Below are 18,705 nucleotides of genomic sequence, written 5' to 3' on the forward strand. Positions count from 1 at the left end.
GACATGGACATTTCACCGCAGGCTCTCAGGCTTTATCAACCACGTGTTCTGTGTTTCTTCTCCTCTTCTCCCTCAGTGATCTGATCAAACTTAACATGAAACTAGTCTGGATGCAGAACTATATTTGGACCCTGTGTCTTCCCATCGCTCTTCCACAGATGGATAATTGTTCCATTAAAGATAGATTATTCTTTGTTCTCCGTCACGCCTCTCTGGCTGGGTGACATGAGGTAGACGAGCATATGAATGAGAGATGGAGAGAAAAGAGGGAAAGGGGGAGAAGGGGATGAGAGGGGAAAAAGTGCAGAAATCTGAGAGGAGTTGAGGTGCTGCACGCATTGAGCTGTGGCGGTTACGGGAGGGAGAGAAAGAAAATGACAGGATGCGAGAAAGTGGAGAGGGAGGGAGAGAAGGAAGGTCTGAAAAGCAACAGCAGCAAAGTTATTTTATGGAGGGAGAGGATCGAGAGATACTCTTGAAGAAGGGGAGTAGGGAAAGAGAGGGAGGAGGTGAAAGCCCAAAGAAAAAACGAAGAGAAGAGAGGATGATGTTGAGAGATAGATGGGAGGGGTTGAATGGAGCTGAAGGGTGGGAATAATAACAACAAGATAGCAAATGTAAAACATACGGGGTCTGTAAGATGTATACTGGTTCAGAACTTTTGTGAAATAGCACAGTTAAAAAACATGGCCAATAGAAATCAAACTGGATGGACATGAGAAAAAGAGGAAGGCCAGGACTAAAAACAAACAAAAATAGATCTATTGTAAAATAGATAGTGTCCGTAAAATGTATATAGTATGTATAAACTGGAAGCAGAAGCCTAAGTGTTGTTGTTTATTCATTTACTCCAATTAGGGGAGGGGTGGTAGGGTTTGTGGGGAATAATAAAGGGAATATATTTTTTAAAGATATGTATATATGTATCTGTGCTTGTATGTATGTATATGTATGTGTATATGTATGCATGTTTATACAGTTGAAGTCGGAAGTTTACATTCACCTTAGCCAAATACATTTTCTCTCAGTTTTTCACAATTCCTGACATTATATCCTTGTATAAATTCCCTGTCTTAGGTCAGTTAGGATCACCACTTTATTTTAAGAATGTGAAATGTCAGAATAATAGTAGAGAGAATGATATATGTCAGCTTTTATTTCTCTCATCACATTCCCATTGGGTCAGAAGTTTACATACACTCAATTAGTATTTGGTAGCATTGCCTTTAAATTGTTTAACTTGGGTCAACCATTTCGGGTAGCCTTCCACAAGCTTCCCACAATAAGTTGGGTGAATTTTGGCCCATTCCTCCTGACAGAGCTGGTGTAACTGAGTCAGGTTTGTAGGCCTCCTTGCTCATACACGCTTTTTCAGTTTTGACCACAAATGTTCTATAGGATTGAGGTCAGGGCTTTGTGATGGCCACTCCAATACCTTGAATTTGTTGTCCTTAAGCCATTTTGCCACAACTTTGGAAGTATGCTTGGGGTCATTATCCATTTGGAAGACCCATTTGCCACCTGACTGATGTCTTGAGATGTTGCTTCAATATATCCACATAATTTTCCTTCCTCAGGATACCATCTATTTTGTGAAGTGCACCAGTCCCTCCTGCAGCAAAGCACCCCCACAACATGATGCTGCCACCCAGTGCTTCACGGTTGGGATGGTGTTCTTCAGCTTGCAAGCCTCCCCCTTTTTCCTCCAAACATAACAATGGTCATTATGGCCAAACAGTTCTATTTTTGTTTCTTCAGACCAGAGGACATTTCTCCAAAAAGTACAATATTTGTTCCCATGTGCAGTTGCAAACCGTAGTCTGTCTTTTTTATGGCGGTTTTGGCACAGTGGCTTCTTCCTTGCTGAGCGGCCTTTCAGGTTATGTCAATATAGGACTCGTTTTACTGTGGTTATAGATACTTTTGTACCTGTTTCCTCCAGCATCTTCACAATGGAGTTTAAATGTATTTTGCTAAGGTGTATGTAAACTTCCGACTTCAACTGTATATGTGAGTATGTGTATGTATGTGTATATATATATAAATATACATATATACCCCAAAAACATATATGGGGGATTGGAAATGATGCAGACAATTACATTGATGGAAGCTACAATCTATCCGCAATGTTAAAGCTGATCCACCCCTAAAGACATTTTTTTTACAGATTAAAAAAAAGCCAAGATATGTGTAACAGTGAGGGAGATGCAGGGGGAAAAGAGTGAGTACTCAGGGGAAAATAGTGAGTAGAAGAAAACACACATAGCAGTAATATTCGCTATCAGCAGTCATATCAGAACATGCTGAATTTCATGCCTCTCAGCCAGTCGACTGCAGTTTTCTCTGTGTGTGTGCCGAGCAGATGAGTGCTCACACACCGTCCACAAAAACAAAGAAAAGGGGGGAGTGAAAGGAGAGAGAGAGTTAATGTCCTTTTCCATTATGCCTGAACAAAGGTAGACAGTTCTATCACAATCTTACGCAAACACACACGCACGCGCGCACACACACACACAGACAATTTGATCGAAAAGTGATGAATGGCAAACACTGTCCCAAAGTATAAAACTACCTGACATGTAGTCACAGTGGGAATGAAGCTGTGAGCAGTGCTATTGCAGATTACCAGTATAATTACAGTGAGGAGACACATTCAGGACTTTGCAGATGATGAATTGCCACGATTCCCTTTTCTAAACTATTGAACATCATATCTGTTCTACCCCATACATTTCTATCTGAACATTCTATAACATTGCATTCTCCTGAACAGGCCCCAGTTGTCGTTTTAGGAATGGGATGTTTCTGCCAGTGTCTTGACAAAACTAAAGTATCGCTCACTGGAGGCGGTGTGAGGATGTGTTACAGGATGTAACAGGATGTGTGAACAGGATGTGTGAACAGTAGGACTCCATCCCCACCTATTGGTGGATGCTCACCATTAAAACAACTTCTATATTTTAGCATAATTTACCATGACCAATTACAGCCGACAGCTCATATGATGGCAATTTCTGATCACTTTCTGTCTGAATAGAATATATTGCATTGAAATCTCTATGATGTCTTACTTGTCTTTTTTTCTAACACCTTCCATCTTTTAACTCTTCCCCACTCTTCTCTTTTCTCCTCTCCTATCATCTCTCCTCTCCTCTCTTCGACCCTCTCCTCCCCTCTAAATTTCTTATTTTCTTTTTCTCCTCTCTCCGTCTTCTCTGCTATTCTCTTTTCTTGTCTCTGTCCTGGTTGGTTGCGTTGCTCCTCTCCTCGACCAATCATGTGGTAGATATTATCTGGTATATCAGAGAGGAAGAGGCGAAGCGAGAGGATTTACTCCGCGCAAAATCTGTCTGAGATAAGCCTTTGTTGTCTGGTCTATGAAAGAGTGTCGAATTACGTGAGGCTTAATCGATCGAATAAAAGTATCGTAATGCTTAGGCTGTTACAAACGTCCTGATTTAAGTGGAAGCACGTGGCATTCTGGCAAATTTGAGAAAAAAACTATTTAGTTGTGCAAGTTGTTTAAATGCATATATCCCTTCTCATTGACTAGAACGGTACCATCTGGTCTCGTCTGCCTTCAGTCATTGAGGACATTTTCTTTATTGTTAGAGCAGTCACTCTGCTGTCTTGTCAATATAATAGATCATCTTTGGGTATATCCTTCCTGCAGAGGTCACAGCGGGTCACGAGCCCTGGACTGCTCTTCCTTCTCATCCTCCTCTTCCTCCTCTTCCGTTTTTAATTTTTGATATGATTCTCTTCTCTTTTGTTAAAATACATTTTACTCCTACTTCTCTTACTTGATGATAACTTAAACGTTTGGTTAACCTATATATATTTCTTTCCCTTTCCTTTCCCTTATATTTTACATGTAAACTGGTTTGTCTACTACAGATTTTGAGAAGTACACAATGAAATAGTATGTCTGTAAAGTACAAACATAAAAAGTATGATACATACTTCAATGTACTACTATGATGACTATTATGATTTCACTTCACAGTAGTAAAGTAGTTCTAGCTCAATACAATATACCAATTCACAAATAACCCAGAAAGTCCAAAACAAAAAATAAATGCATCCCCTTTACAATAAACATGTATCAAAAATGAAGTTGCTGGGGTCAATACAGGTGGAAGATGTAAGATTGCCATACCCATGAGCGTATCAGGCCTATGTCAGGCTTGGATTCACCATGCCGAAAGGTTTTTCCCCAGGTGCATGACCAATGAGGATATTTACTGCAATTTCGATGAGAACCGATGGCTACAGGCTTGATGCAAACTAGTGCCTGCTAAACATTACGTTTCTTTCCTTTCTTTCATTTGATTACACTGTGAAAGATGTCTTCAATGATCACCCCTTTACATCCTCACATGGGATATAAATTATGGACATTTTAATGGGTAGTGCAAGTGTATTTCCTAATGTGAAAACAGTGTAATGTACTGTAATTTACAGTACTGAAGCATACTACATTCAAAGGTTAATTGTGAAACATTATCTTAAATGTTTGCCTTTTGGATTAATTGGTTGTTAAAACAACTAAATTAAGAAGGTATCATTATGTTATGTTTTGGTGATTAAACCAATGTACTCATTATATTTCACAGTAAACGTATATTTTGGATCAATGGTTGAGTGGTGAAAGATGTCTACAAACAAAATGTATGCAAAATTAAAGGTTTTGAATGTAAGACTAGCTGCGTAACAAGTGTTACTAGTTTGGAGTTTTGTACTAAGAGTTTAGATAATTCACCACATACTTACAAAAATAGTACCAAAGCGATTTTAAAAAACCCGGTAAAACCCAGTTGTATTATTGTCCTTATCTCCTTATGGGATCGATCACTATGTGTGTGTGTGTGTGTGTGTGTGTGTGTGTGTGTGTGTGTGTGTGTGTGTGTGTGTGTGTGTGTGTGTGTGTGTGTGTGTGTGTGTGTACAGTCAGGGTCAAGGGAGCTCAGGCACAGAAGACTATCCTCTCTTTTCGCTGACGCTGGATGCGGCTAATCCTCTTCGGGCCACATTAACAGCTTTGGCCCTGTGTCCACAGTTACCTGAGATAGAGATACATCTGTGCTGTGGGTCTATCCCAGAAGGCACAAGGATCTATGTCCTAGTTAACTAAAACTCAAATTGTTTATTACAAAGGCACACAAAAAATCAAAAGTTATGGATTGTAGCAGGAACTAGCCAAATGTAACCACGGCAGAATCCTATTTCAAAATAGCTACTCCAACCCCCCTACCCCAAAACACCATATCCCCTTATCCCCTGCAATCACACATACCCAACACATACCCTATCTCTCGCTCTCTCTCTGTGATGATTGGCTGCGTGGATTGGCGTAAACAGGGTCTTACGACACAGGAAGTGGTATAACTCAGGGTCAGGGTTCGTTGAGCAGATGACAGGTTGTTCTTTTTGTGATGCTGACCATTCCATCATCCTGCTAATGCTATGATTGGAAATGAAACACTAGAGGGGGAGGGGCAAAGAAAGTGAAAGTGCATTCTTTTGCTTTGAGATTTTCTCATAATCTAGACAATCTAGACACTGCATCTAGACACTGCATTCACAGTCAAAGACTGAATCAAAGAAAGTGAGGACAAACAGAGGTAGATAGAGAGAAAGTAATGGGTAGATTGCGGGTGGGCATGAGGTAAACAAAGAATAGAGAGAGGAGGTTAGACAGGAATGTGGGTTAAATACTCCTTTTGACTCAGTGACGATACCAAGTCCTTGAGTCAGTACCAGTGGTGTAAAGTACTTAAAAGTATTTTTACTTAAGTACTATTTAAGTAGTTTTTTGGGGTGTCTATACTTCACTTTACTATTTATATTTTTGAGAACTTTTACTTTACCTCCACTACATCCCTAAGGAAAATAATGTACTTTTTACTCCTTACATTTTCCTGACACTCAAAAGTACTCGTTACATTTTGAATGCTTAGCAGGACAGGAAAATTGTCTAATTCACGCACTTATCAAGAAAACATCCCTGGTCATCTACTGCCTCTGATCTGGCAGACTCACTAAACACAAATGCTTCATTTGTAAATGACGTCTGAGTGTTGAACTGTGACCCTGGCTATCCATAAATTTAAATCTTGATTTTTATATAAGACATTTTAAATGATTTATACTTTTACCTTTGATACTTAAGTACATTTAAAAACAAATACTTTTAGACTTTTACTGAAGTTGTCACGACACCGACGGATGGTGGCGCCCCTCCTCGACCGGGCGGCGCTCGGCGGTCGTCGTCGCCGGCCTACTAGCTGCCATCGATCCTTTTTGTTTCACTTTCTGTTGGTTAGGTCTAGGTAGGCACGCACCTGTTTTGGTTTAGTTATTAGTAGGGGGGGTTATTTAGTCTAGCAAGGTATGTCTGTGTTTGTGCGTGATTATTTTCGTCAGGTTGTACGTCTGGGGAACAGGTGTTTTTTCCCTTCTGCCTGTAGGTTTTATACCAGTGTGTTTTGGGCTGCGTCCCTACGCTGTGTTCGGGCTGTTTATGGGTATTTGTTTTATCTTGCCCTGCCCTACCTGTTTTTGGCAAGCGTGGATTATTTATTAAAAAGAAACGAGTGTTCACGGACTTGTGTCTCCTGCGCCTGACTTCAAACCTCCTGCTTCCTTGAGCATTTCTGACAGAAGTAGTATTTTACCGGGTTACTTTTACATTTATTTTCTTTTAAGGTATCTTTATTTTTACTCAAGTATAAAAATTGGGTACTTTTTCCACCACAGGTCAGTACAGGTAGGAGACAAGACCCTTGAAAACACCTGTCAACACTTGAGGCCTGCAAAAGTGTATATTGATTTAGTAGTTTTCTTCCCCCAAATAGCATATCAGAATACAGACAAACAATAAAAATAAAGCCTAAGTGGGCTTCTCCAGCTTCACTGGTTCTGTTGGATTGGTTATGGGATCCGGAATCCGAGATCTTGGTTATTGGTTCTGGGTTCTCTAAGCTTCTCAACCTAACAAATATTATTTGACAGGATAAAGGTTGTCTTGCCAAACCTTGATCTCCAGTTCTTCATGCAGACCCTTGTTTTGAGCCTTTGGGTCTTCTCTGCTTCTTCTGAAATGTTCTCCAGGTTTCTGTGGGTTCTGCGGGCTAATCCCTGCCCCACCCTTTCAGCGGAGCAGCGAGTGCTGTCCTTCAGGCGGCTAATCCCGTTGGCACAGCCTAGCTTGCTTTAATCCTCCCACATCGCCCAGCGCTCCGCAGCCTACACACTCTCACCGCTTCTGGGATGACGGGCCACTGTTAAGACCCTCAGGTAAGTCCGAGCACCCTCACCCTTATAGAAGTCCCCCTATGCATCCTCAAACTACTGTTAGATTCCAGGTAGACCAGTGGGCGTAAACCCTGGGTAAGCAGAGTTATGTTCCAAGGCAGCGCTAGTACACCTGATTCAGCTAATCAAGGTATTGAGGCCAAGGCTTGGTGACCGCTGGTGTAGACTTTATCTATGGCATACCATACCGCTAACAAGAGACTACTGCTAAAAAGTGACTGACTATAAACTAGACCAGCCTTTGTTATACGTTTGCTATATGTCTACACGTCTTCCAAATAGTATCGCCTAGCACTTGGTGGGTGTCCCCTCAGTGGTTCGTGGCCGTTGTGTCTCTGTGGTGGCTCTGCTTTTGTTTTAGGGAGAGACATCGACGTAGCTTTGGAACTGAATCGTGTGTCTTTGTAAATGGAAGAAGAGTTGATATAAGAGATGAGTATCACTGGTTGGCAACATTTGCAGGCACGTTTTTCATCAAAACTGTAGGTCAGAGTTTCGTAATCCTGGTCCTGGTCACAAAGGGGTGCACATTTTTGTGTTTTCCCTAGCACTACACAGCTGATTTAAATGATTAACTCATCATCAAGTTTGATGACTTGAATCAGATGTGTACTGCTAAGGCAAAAACAAAAATGTGCTCCCCTTAGGTGCCCAGGACCAGGATTAACCCTTTGATGCGTACGAGCACACTGGTTTGATCATTCTACAGTGGTCTCTGCAGCGTACGCTCAAACCGGTGTGATTAGACCACTTCATATTCAAAGTGCTCTGAACAAATGAAGGGAATCGTTCACAAACATTGGCACATTTCTAAGATCTGATGATAGTATCGGTAATGTGTTTTCGGACCTTCCCTTGGGCGTATTCTCGCAGGGCAGAAACCTCAGAGATCCATTGGTAAACTCTGATTTACCACCCCAAGATATCCCTGCACAACGCGTATTTGTGCCCCTACTGGATGGAAATTACAAGTGTAATGGCTGTGCTCAATGCAATGGCACTTATAAATGTAGATCCTTCAAACACCCACAAACAGGGAAACAGACCCCAATCAAAGGTGTTATTACGTGCTCCACTAAGGCAGTAATTTATCTTAGAACTTGCCCTTGTGGTAAAAAATTCTGTGGGTAAAACAAAGCGTGAATTAAAAGTACGTATCTCGGAGCATCGTAGCAACATTAGGTGCAAAAACTCAACTTACCCAGTTGCGGCCCACTTTTTGGAAGCAAACCTCTCGATTTCGTCCCTACGTTATATCACTCACGCTTGGAGGGACCATTAAAAATATTTGTAACTTAATCGTGAAAAGGTTAAGAAACACTGCTGTAGGGGATTGTCTCCTCACATGGGGCACCATTATGTAGGGAAATGTCCTCCCAAACTCTACAATACTCATAGGCTTACTACAGAATTATCTGCATATTAATTCAATAAAGCTATGATTTGTAGCAGTATTTGGTTTAACTACTGTATTATGGCAATTATTTTAACGTTATGTGGTTTTTGGTGGGTGGGTGTTTTCCGAAAGTAAACATCAAGACTGTCTGGTAAGCTATTTAGAGTACTGTGTTAAGAGCTTCTTACCAAACATGGCTGCAAATACCCCTCTATCCGCCATGCTCAGGTGGCAGGACCCTATCCAGGATATACAGTAGGTAGGGCAGGAAGGTTAATAAGCTAAGAAAGGAGGGAAGGGAATTACAGGAGAAATACAACAAAGAGATAAGGGAGGGTTAGATGGAGGTACAAACAGCCCAGCAGGACAGGAACAGGCAGGTTAATTAACGAGCTAATGGCAGGGTAGGAACAATAGAGGTAGGGTAAGGAGAGAGAGGGTAGAAAAACAGACAGAAAACACACCAGGTGTCTGGCTGCATGCCCAGATTGACTCACATATACTCAAAGACTTTAACGTGGCAATCAGCTGTTGAAACAATTACAAACCTTTTTATCCCCACTTTGAGGCCATGAAGGTTTGTTTATATTTACTTTGTTTACAAACATTGGAGTAAAACAAGCATACGTTTTGGGTTCTGACGGGGTACAACAGTTGAACTAAGCTCTTGAAGCATTTATAAGCTACAGTGCAGTCGGACAGTATTCAGACCCCTTGACTTTTTTCACATTTTGATACGTTCCAGCGTTATTCTAAAATGGATTAAATAAATGTTTTTCCTCATCAATCTACACACAATACCCCATAATGACAAAGTGAAAACAGGTTTTAAGAAATGTTTTAAGTTTATCTTATTTACATAACTTTTCATACCCTTCGTTATGAGACTCGAAATTGAGCTCAGGTGCATCTTGTTTCCATTTATGATCCTTGAGATGTTTCTACAGCTTGATTGGAGTCCACCTGTGGTAAATTCAATTGATTTGACATGATTTGGAAGGGCACACGTCTGTCTATATAAGGTCCCATAGTTGACAGTGCATGTCAGAGCAAAAACCAAGCCATGAGGTTGAAGGAATTGTCCGTAGAGCTCCCCATCCAACCTGACAGAGCTTGGGAGGATCTGCAGAGAAGAATGGGAGAAACTCCCCTTATACAGGTGTGCCGAGCTTGTAGCATCATATCCAAGAATACTCAATGCTGTAATCGCTGCCAAAGGTGTTTCCACAAAGTACTGAGTAAAGAGTCTGAATATTTCTGAAAATATCATATTTCATTTTTTTTTTATACAAACCTGTTATTGCTTTGTCATTATGGGGTATTGTGTGGAGATTGATGAGGAAAAAAAACATTTCATCATTTTTTTACAAGGCTGTAACATAACAACATGTGCAAAAAGTGAAGGCGTCTGAAAACATTCTGAATGCACTGTATATTCTGTAACAATGAATGGGAACACATTATTAATTTGTACATCCAAAAATGGATGTATCTACTGCAGATTGCCCCTTTAACAACTTATTTGTGTATTTGCCTGGTGGTTTACCTCAAGATCCAGTTTACCAGCGGTTTCCCTGTTTGCGAGTTTACCATGGTAGTGGATTCACGTAAATATTTAGCACAGTAATTGTCACTTTGTGTATGTTGCAGGATGTTCAGCTGGGTGGTGAAAGGGGTTCCCCAGCCTCCTGGGAAACTAGGAGATGAGGAGAAGACCAACGCCCCACCTGCACCAGTAAGTCCCCCAAAAGCGAGAGAAAGAAAAGGGGGATTGTATCACCATTTAAATGTTTTATTACTCAAACTATCGCTTTGTGTTTAAAACAGGTAAAACAAGTAACATTCAAAGAAGAGAAGAAACAAGAAGGTAATAACTGACTTAAACCTAATCTATAAACAATTCCCTTTGTCTACTAAACAAGTCAGTAAATTGATCTGTATCGGCAGCATAGAGGGACAGCCGTCTCACACTGTTCTTTAATTATGATTGACAGCTCCAAAACCTGCCAAGGCCAAAGAGGAGGAGGTCGCCGAAGAGAATGGGTGAGTGTATCAACGGCCGGAATTCAATACTTCTAGTTTGTCAATGCTCACCAACAGAGAAATGGAGGGGATCTTTCAACATTGATTTGACACTATTTCTTTCTGTATTGTATTGCTTTGTCAACATTGATTTCCCCTCTTGCCAATGAAGCTCATTTACATTTGAGACAGTGGCCATATGACCCGGTGGCCTAGTTGGCTGTGGGCACATATGGTGTGCCAGGAGGACAGAGAGGATCAGAGTGATCAGACCAGGATCAGAGGAAATCCTATAGTGGAATGCTATTGAACCCACTGATGTGTCTTTACTATGGTTAAATGCTATTTTCAAATCGATTACCTAACGTTGAATTATTTGCTTAAATTAATCAGGCAATAACTAACTCATTAGGAATCTGGGGCACCATGGAAACATTAGTTTATATAGAGCAGCTATCCCCCGAATCCACTCTTAAAGATCTGAAGATATTTTATATCAATAGCAGTCAATCATTAATTATTATTTACCTTCTATCAGTCTCATCTGAACATCGTAAAAGTATTGGTTATCTGCACAAACCCTAGCATAAATGATGAATCAGAAATATACATATTGGCTTAATTATTTATTTACTAACTAACTAAATAATCACAGAAATACATAAAAACAGATATTGGATATCGGTAACTAACAATGATGGAAAAGTCCCTAGTGGGCTAAGCCGATATGACAGCTTGGTAGACAAAGGGAAGGGGTGGGACTGAGAAAGAGTGGGAAAGACAAATAGATTCACTACATACAGTCTACAATAATATTCATTGAAATGCTAATCCTTTGCATATGAACGGCCGCTCATTCGAGAATAATTGCAATGTATATATATTTATGAAATGCCTGTGTTTGCTGGGGGTCTTTTGGTGAAAGGGGTAGCCTTGGAAAGGGGTTTGGGCCCTTTCGCTTGTAAGACTCTGATTGTCTGAAATGGTTCCAACAATTCTTCTCCTGTAGTCCTTCATCTTAGTTTTCCGGTATCTAGTGACTTGTCGTGTAGTCCTGAACAGAAATACAGAGTTGATTTTCCTTCCATTCGATCTTGAAGACGCTTCTTTGAAGATAGGCTTAGCCAACCTTATCGATGGTTCCCCAATGGGATGATGAGGTTAGCGCAATACGATGGTTTGAGCAGAGTAACAGGGTGGTCCTACTTAAATTCACTTTCGAAGATACTTTACTTAGAACAGCTAATCAGCCGTATCAGTGATTGTCCAAGAGGTGAGTTTATCGTCTCCACCTCGTATTGAGATTCAAAGTTCAAACCATTTTAAACGTGCAGCTGCAGCTGCAGCTTCACGCTTTTCTGGTCTAATGTTTTTTTTCTTCATACCTTTTGCCCGAAAGGGGTGGTTCCAACAGGCTCCTTGACCTCACTCCAGGGTGGTGACTACTCACTGTGCAAAGTTATGTAAAACAATTATATGTAGTTGGTATACTTTCCAAGTTACCATTTTCACATACAGTATGTTGATGTTGGGGTGGTGCTGGAGATGTTGAAGTTGAACATTTTTTAAATGTACCTTTAAAGGCAGTATGTTATGAATTTCGAGAAATACATTTTCAGGGGGGGGGGGGGGACACAAACACCACATAATGTCAACTCAGAATAGCCTCACCTCGTCAGGGCATGGACTCTAAAAGGTGTCAAAAGCGCTCCACAGGGATGCTGGACCATGTTGACTCCAATGCTTCCCACAGTTGTGTCAAGTTGGCTGGATGTCCTTTGGTGGTGGACCATTCTTGATACACACGGGAAACTGTTGAACGTGAAAAACGCAGCAGCGTTGCAGTTCTTGACACAAAAACCGGTGGCACCTACTACCACACCGATTCAAATGCACTTTAATATTTTGACTCGCTATATTCACACTCTGAATGGCACACATAAACAATCCATGTCTCAATTGTCTCATTGCTTGTCTCAAGCCTTCTTTATCCTGTCTCCCCTTAATCACTGATTGAAGCAGATTTAACCTTAACAAGTAACATCAAAAAGGGATCATAGCTTTCAGCTCGATTCTCCTGGTAAGTCTATGTAATTTAATGTTTTGTATACTCAGTGTATATTGCCTCTAACTATTTTACCTCCCTCTCTCCATCTCTGTGTAGTGGTGAGGCTGGAGTGTTGACTTGGATCACCCATGGCTTTGCTAATTCTCTTCCCCAGCCTGCTGGGACACCCCGGCTAGGCAGAGCCAACACTGAGGTAAGCGCTATGATACTAATGTTGGTGGAATTCTAATTGGTAAGAAATGGAAATCCACTACAGTCAACGTTACTGCAAGATCGTGTTGAGTTCAATCTCGGTGTGCAGTGTTTGACTATGTTCTCTGTTTATCCTTATCCTTCAGCCCTCCACCAAACAGGAGGAGAACAGGTACAGAACTACCATGTGTGCATGTCTGTGCATTTTCCAGAGGCAGTTTACTACTGAGTGTTGTTTATTCTGTTTATTCTCCTGTGTGGACATCACTACTCAAGAGTTAGTAAATGGTCTCACGCTGATTAATACTATGTACTATGGTACACTCAGTGATTAATTTGTAAATTGGGAGGTGTCGGAACAAATAGTGAGCCCGAGGGTGGTACAGGAACGCATGAAAAAGAAAATCACCTTTTGTAATCAAGCATTGCATGCGTTTTCATTGATTTTGCATACTGGCATAGAGCAGTAGAGTAGAGGCACTTTCAGAATTTGCACACATGGGGGGAGGGGAGTTTGTAGCATAGGGTCTGGGAAAAATGTTGCCTTTCATAAATCATTTTAGATGATTGAAGACTTAGCAGAATTTTTTTATACCTCACAAATTATCCAAATGACTACTTTGACACTGACAAACTGAGATTCTGAGATTTTAAAAAATGACCTCGTCTTGAATCCGTCAATAGCTTAGGTGTGTGGAGATACACAGTACTAGTCAAAAGTTTGGACACACCTACTCGTTCAATGGTTTTTCTTTATTTTTACTATTTTCTATATTGTAGAAACTATTAAAACTATGAAATAACCAAAAAAGTGTTAAACAAATCAAAATATGTTTTATATTTGAGATTATTTAAAGTAGCCACCTGTGAGGATCGTCGCTGGAGACAGGAAGCAAGTACAGGGAGAACATTTAATAAATAATGGACATGAAACAGGACAGGAATGACGTCTGGACAGGGGACAAAATAACGACATCAATGCAGACACCGGGAATAACATGAGGAACAGACAGATAAAGGGGAGGCAATCAAATAATGATGGAGTTCAGGTGCGCGTAATGTAGGGGACAGGTGTGCGTAATGATAGGCAGTCTGGCGCTCCCACGACGATCCGGCTGAGGCGTGGGATCCTGGCGAACCGGCTGAGGCGTGGGATCCTGGCGAACCGGCTGAGGCGTGGGAGCCTGACGAACCGGCTGAAGCGTGGGAGCCTAATGGCCGGCTGAAGCATGACGTGGGGTGGGCGCCTGCCGAGACCACCGGTGCAAGAAAAACCTCTCGAGCCAGCTATGGCATGGAAGCCCGACGAGCTAGCTGAGGCACCCCCGGAACCGGACCCAATGTCACCAACAACAAACAAGGCCTCCCTGATGCTTCCAATTTTGGTGTCAGCATTCTGTGAGGATCGAAGCTTTTGACAGGTGTGCATAATGATAGGCCGTCTGGCGCCAGAGAGCGCCAGAGAGGGAGAGCGAGAGCAGGCATGACACTACCCTTTGCCTTGATGACAGATTTGCACATTTCAATTAACAGGTGTGCTTTGTTAAAAGTTAATTTGTGGAATTTCTTTCCTTCATAATGCGTTTGAGCCAATCTGTTGTGTTGTGACAAGGTAAGGGTGGTATACAGAAGATAGCCATTTTTGGTAAAAGACCAAGTCCACATTATGGCAAGAACAGCTCTAATAAGCAAAAATAAACGACAGTCCATCATTACTTTAAGACATGAAGGTCAGTCAATACGGAACATTTATGGAACTTTGAAAGTTTCTTGAAGTGCAGTCGCAAAACCCATCTAGTGCTATGATGAAACTGGCTTTCATGAGGACCACCACAGGAAAGGAAGACCCAGAGTTACCTCTGCTGCAGAGGATAAGTTCATTAGAGTTGCCTGGGCCAAGAAACACGATCAATGGACATTAGATTGGTGGAAATCTGTAATTTTGGTTCTAACCGTCATGTCTTGTGAGACGCAGAGTAGGTGAACGGATGATCTCCGCACGTATGGTTACCACGTGAAACATGGAGGAGGAGGTTTGATGGTGTGGGGGTGCTTTGCTGGTGACACTGTCAGTGATTTATTTAGAATTCAAGGCAAACTCAACCAGCATGAATACCACAACATTCTGCAGCGATACACCATCCCATCTGTTTTGCGTTTAGTGGGACTTTCATTTGTTTTCAACAGAACAAGGACCCAACACACCTCCAGGCTGTGTAAGGGCTATTTTTATTTCACCTTTATTTAACCAGGTAGGCAAGTTGAGAACAAGTTCTTATTTACAATTGCGACCTGGCCAAGATAAAGCAAAGCAGTTCGACACATACAACACAGAGTTACACATGGAGTAAAACAAACATACTGTCAATAATACAGTAGAAAATAAGTCTATATACAATATGAGCAAATGAGGTGAGATAAGGGAGGTAAAGGCAAAAAGGCCATGGTGGCAAAGTAAATACAATATAGCAAGTAAAACACTGGAATGGTAGATTTGTAGTGGAAGAAAGTACAAAGTAGAAATAGAAATAATGGGGTGCAAAGGAGCTAAATAAATACAGTAGGGGAAGAGGTAGTTGTTTGGGCTAAATTATAGATGGGCTATTTGACCAAGAAGGAGAGTGATGGAGTGCTGCATCAGATGACCTGGCCTCCACAATCCTCCCACCTCAACCCAATTGAGATGGGCCGCAGAGTGAATGAAAAGCTGCCAAAAAGTGCTCAGCATATGTGGGAACGCCTTCAAGACTGTTGGAAAAGCAATCCAGGTGAAGCTGGTTGAGAGAATGCCAAGAGTGTGCAAAGCTGTCATCAAGGCAAAGGGTGGCTACTTTGAAGAATCTAAAATATTTGATTAACACTTTTTTGGTTACTACATGATTCCATATGTGTTATTTTATAGTTTTAATGTCTTCACTATTATTCTGCAATGTAGAAAATAGTAAAAATAAAGAAAAAAATGAGTAGGTGTCCAAGCTTTTGACTGGTACTGTATATATTGTACAATATTAGGGAAAATTATAGTCCTATAAAAGCTTTCCAGTTTCACTGACTCACCCAATGATGCGCAGCTCACTCACTGGCGATGGCTGATGCCCATGTCAAAAGCCTCTATCTTGTTTTAGTCTGTACAATACTGTTCACTCAATAGGCCTATTTGGAAGTTGATAACATATTTGGTAGCCTACAGGGAGATTAGTCTTTCTTTCAGTAGGAATCATTTTCTTTCCAATCTGTGTTTTCCCTCCATTGTATTTGAAATATAGCGAAATAGCTGCTTTGCCTGTATGCTGTTCACTGACAGATTTGCAGCGCGTTCCCAACTCTAGGCATGCCTCGTGATTGGGCTACACCAAAAAGTTCTACAGTGACACCATCGAGAGCATCTTCACTGGTTGCATCACCGCTTGGTATGGCACTTGCACCGCCCTTGACCACAAAGAGCTACAAAGGGTGGTGCGGACAACCCAGTACATCACTGAGGCCAAGCTCCCTGCCATCCAGGACCTCTATATCAGGCGGTGTCAGAGGAAAACCCCAAAAATTGCCAAAAATTCCAGCCACAAAATTCATAGACTGTTCACTCTGCTGCCGTCCGGCAAATGGTACCAGAGCATCGGCTCTCGGACCAACAGGCTCTAAGACAGCTTCTACCCCCAAGTCATAAGACTGCTAAATAGTCAACGAATGGTACCCAAACTATCTTGCACTGACCCTACGCACACTCACTAGACTTAATATACACACTCACTCACACACACTTTTACACTCATTGTTTGCTGCTGCTATTCTGTTTTTTTATTTTACTCTTATTATTATCTACCACTTTACCCTGCCTGCATGTACAGTGCATTCGGAAGTATTCAGACCCCTTCCCTTTTTCCACATTTTGTTACATTACAGCCTTATTCTAAAATGGATTAAATTTTAAAAAATGCATTAATTTACACACAATACCCCATAATGACTAAGTGAAAAACATATTTTTTTTACATTTTTGCTAATTTATCATTTTTTTAAAAACACAAATAACTTATTTACATAAGTATTTAGACCCTTTGCTATGAGTCTAGAAATTCAGCTTAGGTGCATCCTGTTTCCATTGACCATCCTTGATATGTTTCTACAACTTGATTGGAGTCCACCTGTGGTAAATTCAATTGATTGGACATGATTTGGAAAGGCATGCACCTGTCTATACAAGGACCACAGTTGACAGTGCATGTCAGAGCAAAAACCAAGCCATGAGGTCGAAGGAATTGTCTGTAGAGCGCCGAGACAGGATTGTTTCGAGGCACAGAGCTGAGGAAGGATACCAAAACATTTCTGCAGCATTGAAGTTCCCCAAGAACACAGTGGCCTCCATCATTCTTAAATGGAAGAAGTTTGGAACCACCAAGACTCTTCCTAGAGCTGGCCGCCCGGCCAAACTGAGCAATCGGGGAAGAAGGGCCTTGATCAGGGAGGTGGCCAAGAACCCGATGATCACTCTGACAGAGTTCCTGAGTTCCTCTGTGGAGATGGGAAAACCTTCCAGGACAACCATCTCTGCGGCACTCCACAAATCAGGGCTTTATGACTGAGGTGCCAGACGGAAGCCACTCCTCAGTAAAAGGCACATGACTGCCTGCTTAGAGTTTGCCAAAAGGCACTTAACCTCTCTAGGGTATGTGGGACGAAATCGTCCCACCTACCCAACAGCCAGTGGAATCCCGTGGCGCGTTATTCAAATACCTTAGAAATGCTATTACTTCAATTTCTCAAACATATGACTATTTTACACCATTTTAAAGACAAGACTCTCGTTAATCTAACCACACTGTCCGATTTCAAAAAGGCTTTACAACGGAAACAAAACATTAGATTATGTCAGCAGAGTACACAGCCAGAAATAATCACACACCCATTTTTCGAGCTAGCATATAATGTCACATAAACCCAAACCACAGCTAAATGCAGCACTAACCTTTGATGATCTTCATCAGATGACAATCCTAGGACATTATGTTATACAATACATGCATGTTTTGTTCAATCAAGTTCATATTTATATCAAAAACCAGCTTTTTACATTAGCATGTGACGTTCAGAGCTAGCATACCCACCGCAAACTTTACTAAATTACTCACGATAAACGTTCACAAAAAACATAACAATTATTTTAAGAATTATAGATACAGAACTCCTTTATGCAATCGCTATGTCCGATTTTAAAATAGCTTTTCGGCAAAAGCACATTTTGCAATATTCTGAGTAGATAGCCCAGCCATCACGGGCTAGCTATTTAGACACCCACCAAGTTTGGCCCTCACCAAACTCCGATTTACTATTAGAAAAATGTGATTACCTTTGCTGTTCTTCGTCAGAATGCACTCCCAGGACTTCTACTTCAATAACAAATGTTGGTTTGGTTCAAAATAATCCATAGTTATGTTCAAATATCCTCTGTTTTGTTCGTGCGTTCAAGACACTATCCGAAGGATACGCGCCCAACGCGTTTTGTGACAAAAAAATTCTAAATATTCCATTACCGTACTTCGAAGCATGTCAACCGCTGTTTAAAATCAATTTTTATGCGATTTTTCTCGTAAAAAAGCGATAATATTCCGATCGGGAAACCCTGTTTTAGTTCAAAGACGAAAAAATAAAAACATGGTGTCGCCTCGTGCACGCGCCTCAGTCTCATTGTTCTCTGATCGACCATTAT

General features: G+C 41.2%; 1 protein-coding gene across 2 annotated transcripts in view; it reads left to right on the plus strand.

Moving 5' to 3' along the window:
• The first annotated feature begins 7,194 nt into the window (after positions 1 to 7,194).
• LOC115202837 (cyclic nucleotide-gated cation channel beta-1-like) overlaps positions 7,195 to 18,705 on the plus strand; it is a 63,877-nt gene continuing 52,366 nt past the window's right edge. For both annotated transcript variants that reach the window (XM_029766902.1, XM_029766900.1), the window contains exons 1-6: positions 7,195 to 7,302; positions 10,367 to 10,451; positions 10,544 to 10,583; positions 10,711 to 10,759; positions 12,903 to 12,999; positions 13,145 to 13,170. In XM_029766902.1, coding sequence (XP_029622762.1) covers positions 10,368 to 10,451; positions 10,544 to 10,583; positions 10,711 to 10,759; positions 12,903 to 12,999; positions 13,145 to 13,170 — 296 coding nt within the window. In that variant the 5' untranslated portion in view covers positions 7,195 to 7,302; position 10,367. The remainder of the gene's footprint in view (positions 7,303 to 10,366; positions 10,452 to 10,543; positions 10,584 to 10,710; positions 10,760 to 12,902; positions 13,000 to 13,144; positions 13,171 to 18,705) is intronic.

This window comes from Salmo trutta, chromosome 12 (assembly GCF_901001165.1).
Source record: "Salmo trutta chromosome 12, fSalTru1.1, whole genome shotgun sequence".
NCBI classification, from domain to species: Eukaryota; Metazoa; Chordata; class Actinopteri; order Salmoniformes; family Salmonidae; genus Salmo; species Salmo trutta.